This window comes from Nerophis ophidion, linkage group LG28, assembly GCF_033978795.1.
Source record: "Nerophis ophidion isolate RoL-2023_Sa linkage group LG28, RoL_Noph_v1.0, whole genome shotgun sequence".
In the NCBI taxonomy this organism is placed as follows: Eukaryota; Metazoa; Chordata; class Actinopteri; order Syngnathiformes; family Syngnathidae; genus Nerophis; species Nerophis ophidion.
The window spans coordinates 29330389-29336515 of NC_084638.1; the positions used below are offsets into that span (position 1 = coordinate 29330389).

Here is a 6127-nt window from a genome sequence, read left to right on the forward strand (position 1 = left end):
ATAGTAACAGGTGGTAGAAAATGCATGGATGAATCACTCAGTATTTACAATAACGAGTACGGAATGTTCATTTTTTATTTATTCCAGATCTTGATGCTAGCTCAAAGCCGCCGCTGGAAGGAAGGCCTTTGTTCCCGCAACACGGTGGACTACCACCGCCTGGACCAGAACGTCAACGAGGCCATGCCGTCCCTCAAGATGACCCGCGACTACATTTTTTGAACGATAAGTCCCCCACCCGAACTGCCGTCGTCGGGCGGCCACGTTTGTGCCCCCTTCCCCACCGCCTGCGTGGCGATTATTTTTATTCTTCTTTTCACGTTTCTTCCAGCCTGAAGTTAACGTGGATATTTACTTGGGTTTTTATTTGAAAGAGGAGGGCGTCTTGGCGTGGGCTTCTGTAAACAATCACGCAGTGCAGCACATAAAGCAAACATGAGCAGGTCAAACATTATTTTACTACTCGCCCCACTAGTGGCCAGATGCTGCCATGCAGGTCTCCTGGTTGCCTCCTCTTTGGTTTATGACTTCGGTGAAGTCCCTGGCAACCATCCATGCTCCGCCCACACACACACACACTTTAAACGCTCTCACCTGTGTGTGTGTGTGGGAGCCTTGCTTTGAAAATATCAATACATATTTTCATGCCTTACACGTAATCACTCTAGTGTGTGTTGGAATATATCTGCTGTAATAAGATAAAATATAGTAGAGTTGCACATTTGCCATTGCAATCACATGTAGGATCTCTACGCTCACTTTCTGTTTTTTTTTTCTTGCCAATAAAGCACAAATAAACGAAGGACTCGTCCGTGTCGTCCAGGCCTTTGCGTCCGGCGTGCTTGTTTATAAACATCCATCCATCCGTTTCTACCGCTTATTCCCTTTGAGGTCGCGGGGGGCGCTGGTGCCTATCTCAGCTACAATCGGGCGGAAGGCGGGGTACACACTGGACAAGTTGCCACCTCATCGCAGGGCCAACACAGATAGACAGACAACATTCACACTCACATTCACACACTAGGGCCAATTTAGTGTTGCCAATCAACCTATCCCCAGGTGCATGTTTTACACATTATTGATTATTAATAACCATGTTGTTATTCATGTCAAATGTAAAGCAATGGGGAGCAATGCCGCCTTGTCCCCACAAGGGGGCAGTGTGCACTGGGAAATGACGAAGGTGTGCAAAGCACAGCAGGGAAGTTTCATCAAGTATGAGGAAACTTTAGAAGGTAACAAATTAGTGTCGTGTTTAACTGAGCAAACTGACACATGAACATCGTTTTTTTGCAGAAATTTAAATTAGTCATGATGAAACAGATGTTTCTTACCACTAAATCTATTTGGAATCATTTTTCTGCATTTTCGCTTCATTCTCTAATAACTGTTGACACACATTACTTTTTAAGAGGCCTAATTATTTTAAGTAACTTATTTAAAAATGCAGCACTGGTCCCAGGCCGGAACTTAACCAGGAGCTCAAAAGTGAAGCTCAGACTAAGAGACTTTTTAGGCGTTCACAACTTCAACATCACCAAATAGATCGACGCCGTGTGAGCAGTAATGATGTACCGATTGATATGGAAATATCGATACCAGCGATACCAGATTTTTATGCTCCAATAATTGATTCTGAAATCAAAATATCCATACTTTATTTAGTTCAGGGGTGTCCAAACTGTTTCCACCAAGGAAATAGTGAAAATATGTGGGGGGCCATACTGATATTTTCTATTCAAAAAGAAAATGCTAAAAACAGATATTGTTTTAGCTATGTAATATAGGTAACCAATAATTGTATTATTTATTAGTTGGCGACTTGTCCAGGGTGTACCCCGCCTTCCGCCCGATTGTAGCTGAGATAGGCGCCAGCGCCCCCCGCGACCCCGAAAGGGAATAAGCGGTAGAAAATGGATGGATGGATTAGTTAAAACATATCAGCTTTTTCATACCGATTTTTTTTTTTGTGTGTGTGCATTTTTACTCTTTTTTTTTTTTTCCCCTTGCAAGAATACCAATAACGATAAAAATACGATCGTGTAAGTGCATAACCGGGTGCAGTGTTTTTCAACCACTGTGCCGCAGCACACTAGTGTACCGTGGGATATTGTTTTGTGTGCCGTGGGAAATTATGTAATTTCACCTAATTGTTTAAAAAAAATATATTTTTTCAAACCAATAATTATAATTCGCAAATATTGTGCCGTGGTACAGTCTGTGCTGTCTAGAGCAGTGTTTTTCAACCACTGTGCCACGGCACACTAGTGTACTCTGGGAAATTATGTAATTTCACCTAATCGGTCAAAAAAATATTTTTTTCAAACCAATAATTAGAATTCGTAAATAACGTACCAGTGTAGAGTGTCTGTGCTGTCTAAAGCAGTGTTTTTCAATCACTGTGCCGCGCCATGAGATACAGTCTGGTGTGCCGTGGGAGATTATCTAATTTCACCTATTTGGGTTAAGTAAGTATAGTCTGCAAATGATGTATTGTTGTTGAGTGTGGGTGCTCTCTAGAGCTCGGCAGACTAACCGTGTAATACTCTTCTATATCAGTAGGTGGCAGCTGGTAGCTAAGTGCTTTGTCGATGTCGGGAACAGTGGAAGGCAGTGTGCAGGTAAAAATGTGTCTTATGCTTAAACCAAAAATAAACAAAAGGTGAGTGCCCCTAAGAAAAGGCATTGAAGCTTAGGGAAGGCTATGCAGAACGAAACTAAAACTGAACTGGCTACAAAGTAAACAAAAACAGAATACTGGATGACAGCAAAGACTTACTGTGGAGCAAAGACGGCGTCCACAAAGTACATCCGTACATGACATGTCAATCAACAATGTCCCCATAATAAAGGATAAAAAAAAACAGAAATATTTTTGATTGCTAAAACAAAGTAGTTGTGGGGAATATCGCTCAAAGGAAAACATGAAACTGCTACAGGAAAGTACCAAAAAAAAAAAGGGAAAAAAAAGCCACCAAAATAGGAGCGCAAGACAAGAACTAAAACACTACACACTGGAAAACAGCAAAAAACTCAAAATTAGTCAGGGCGTGATGTGACAGGTGGTGACAGTACATCTACTTTGAGACAAGAGCTATAGTGATGCATGCTTGGTTATGGTTTAAAGTCATATCCAACAGTTGCGACAACGTCTTTACTGTCAACTGAGTTTCGTTTTTTTATGACTTCTGCTGGTGGTGCTAAAATGATAACAGTATGTTATCATTTTAGCATTAGCGAGCAGCCTTTTGACTTTGGAAGGTTTTGAAAAATGTGGACGTAGTAAAACTTTTTGTGTTTGTGATATCGGCGAAAATGGGGAATTTTTGAGGAGTTAAAATTTTTTCACCAAGTAACCACCTCACAAAACACTTGGCTCTCCAAGTACCACAATAATGACCAATATTAAGTAGTCATTAAAAACAAGGCGAGTTTTTTTGTTTTACAACCATATTTAATAGTTTTGGCCACTGTAACAGTAGACACAGTTTGAACAGTAACACAGTGTTTTGACGATTTAATTAAGTGATTATTTGGTGTACCGCTACATGGAGCCAGCGTACCACAGTTTGAGAATCAATGGCCTCTATAAACTGTTTTGGAAATTGTGGAATTTCAAGAAAATGCCAGTATTTTTGGGAAATGAAAAAAAAAAAAGGTAGCATCTTACATCACAGTTATTAATGACACAACTGACTTTGTGCAATCATTTCAGTTCACATTCAGCCATGTCCAAATACTTACACAGGTAAGTCATATTCCTAATGTGTCACATCGCTGACAGACATTTGACATTTCTGCTTTTCTATTCTTCAGTTTGCGTCCGTCGGCCGTCACAGCATCAAACGTGTCCGCATGCCGCCGCTCCTTCACGTCGGTGTGCTGCTTTGATCACCTTCGACGTATGTGCTGCATGCTTTATTTTTACCCTTGCATTTTGTCCGCTCTTTGCCGCTTTAAAATCCTTTCTTCTTTGTAAAAAAGAAAAAGAAAAAAAAGGATGTATCTTATGTATTATTAAATAATCAAAATTGTCTATAACATCCAATATAAAGTTTAAACTATATTAAGTCCATGTTATGATATACCGCACTTCCTTGAATTGCTGCCTGGGCGCTAATTAATTTAAAACCTCTTCTCACTCCTGCGTTTACCAAAGGCATGCGGTAAAAGTAAGCATGCGCTAATTATTTTAAAACCTCTTCTCACTCCGGCACTTACCAAAGGCATGCAGTAAAAATTTGAGTGTGATGTAAGTTTGGACCTTAAATCCTACTGCATAGCTCTTAATCTTCTTCCCTTTATGCGATTTCAAATTACCTGTATTGAAATCAGCCTCCTCCATTTTGAAAATGATGACAGGGGAAGTGTCACTCGTGACGTCACAAGTTTGACCAGGCGGTAATACTAAGCATGCGCTAATTATTTTGCGAAGCGAGTTTGAACCGGAAGTAATTCAAGGCAGGCGTATACTATATGTCCTGCGGCAATTCAAGGAAATACAATGATACTAATGTTTACTTTCTATATAGGCTAAATAAACATAAGGAATAAACAGCACTTTTAGGGCTGAAGCGATTCAATATTTAAGTAATCAGGTAACCTATTGATTTTTTCGATTAATCGATTTGTTTTATTAATCGATTAATCATCAAAACACACTTTATAGCAGGGGTCGGGAACCTTTTTGGCTGAGAGAGCCATGAAAGCCAAATATTTCAAAATGTATTTCCGTGAGAGCCATATCGTATTTTTTAACACTGAATACAACTAAATGCGTGCATTTTTAAGTAAGACCAACATTTTTAGAGTATAATAAGTCTCTTATTCTTTTTGATAACATTGTTATTCTGAAGCTAACCAATAATAAATAAAATTTCATGTCTGTTGATCATGTTTTTGTTTGGCCATGTGCTGTTTGTCCTTTGGACTCTTTAAGTTCCTGTTGTTTTCCACTCCCTTGTCTGGTTTCCTTGGTTACTCATTTTGTCCACCTGTCTGGTGGACAAAATGCCCGCTCACCTGCTTCCCGAGCACTAATCAGAGGCAGTATTTAAGCTTGTCTTTGCCGGTCAGTCGCCCTGCGCTGACTTGTTTCATGCCTTGCCATAGTTTCGTGCTTCATGCCATGCCAAGTAAGTTTTGTTGGATTTATGTTATTAGTCTGTTTATGCGTTAGCTTTGTTCTTTAGCCCAAGTTGGGCCTCCTCTGTGAGCGATTTTTGTTTGTATATTTTTTTAGTTAAAATGAAATCATGTTTTTACCTAAATTCTTCTTACCATTAATGCGACTTCTTGAACAGGTGCTGTAGAAAAACGGATGGATGGATTTAAATCCATGAGAATGGTTTATATTTTGTACGTTATTTTTAGCACTGTGATTACCAGCAAAATTATTCATAATTATCGTGTTAAGCAATGTCAGCTAAGATTTATCTGAGAGCCAGATCTGGTTCTAGAGCCATAGGTTCCCTACCCCTGCTTTATAGCCTCGATAATAAAATAAATGATAAATGGGTTGTACTTGTATAGCGCTTTTCTACCTTCAAGGTACTCAAAGCGCTTTGACACTACTTCCACATTTACCCATTCACACACACATTCACACACTGATGAAGGGAGCTGCCATGCAAGGCGCTAACCAGCACCCATCAGGAGCAAGGGTGAAGTGTCTTGCTCAGGACACAACGGACGTGACGAGTTTGGGACTAGGTGGGGATTGAACCAAGGACCCTCGGGTTGCGCACGGCCACTCTCCCACTGCCCCACGCCGTCCCCAATACACCCCCATACCATCACAGATGCTGGCTTTTGAACTTTGTGTCGATAACAGTCTGGATGGTTCGCTTCACCTTTGGTCCGGATGACACGATGTCGAATATTTCCAAAAGCAATTTGAAATGTGGACTCGTCAGACCACAGAACACTTTTCCACTTTGCATCAGTTAATCTTAGATGATCTCAGGCCCAGAGAAGCCGGCGGCGTTTCTGGATGTTGTTGATAAATGGCTTTTGCTTTGCATAGTAGAGCTTTAACTTGCACTTGCGTATTTTAAGTGAAAACGTTAAAAATGAACAATCATTTTCCCGCCTGGCATAACCCTCCTTATTTTTTTCTGTTAAATGT

The 6127-nt window shown here is 40.3% G+C and overlaps 1 protein-coding gene across 1 annotated transcript in view; it reads left to right on the forward strand.

Annotated features, from left to right (window-relative positions):
* Positions 1–802, forward strand: part of lg28h5orf15 (linkage group 28 C5orf15 homolog) — a 24642-nt gene extending 23840 nt beyond the window's left edge. Inside the window, exon 3 of the mRNA XM_061891389.1 lies at positions 88–802. Within this exon, the coding sequence (XP_061747373.1) occupies positions 88–222 (135 nt within the window). The 3' untranslated portion in view covers positions 223–802. The remainder of the gene's footprint in view (positions 1–87) is intronic.
* Positions 803–6127: the final 5325 nt, after the last annotated feature.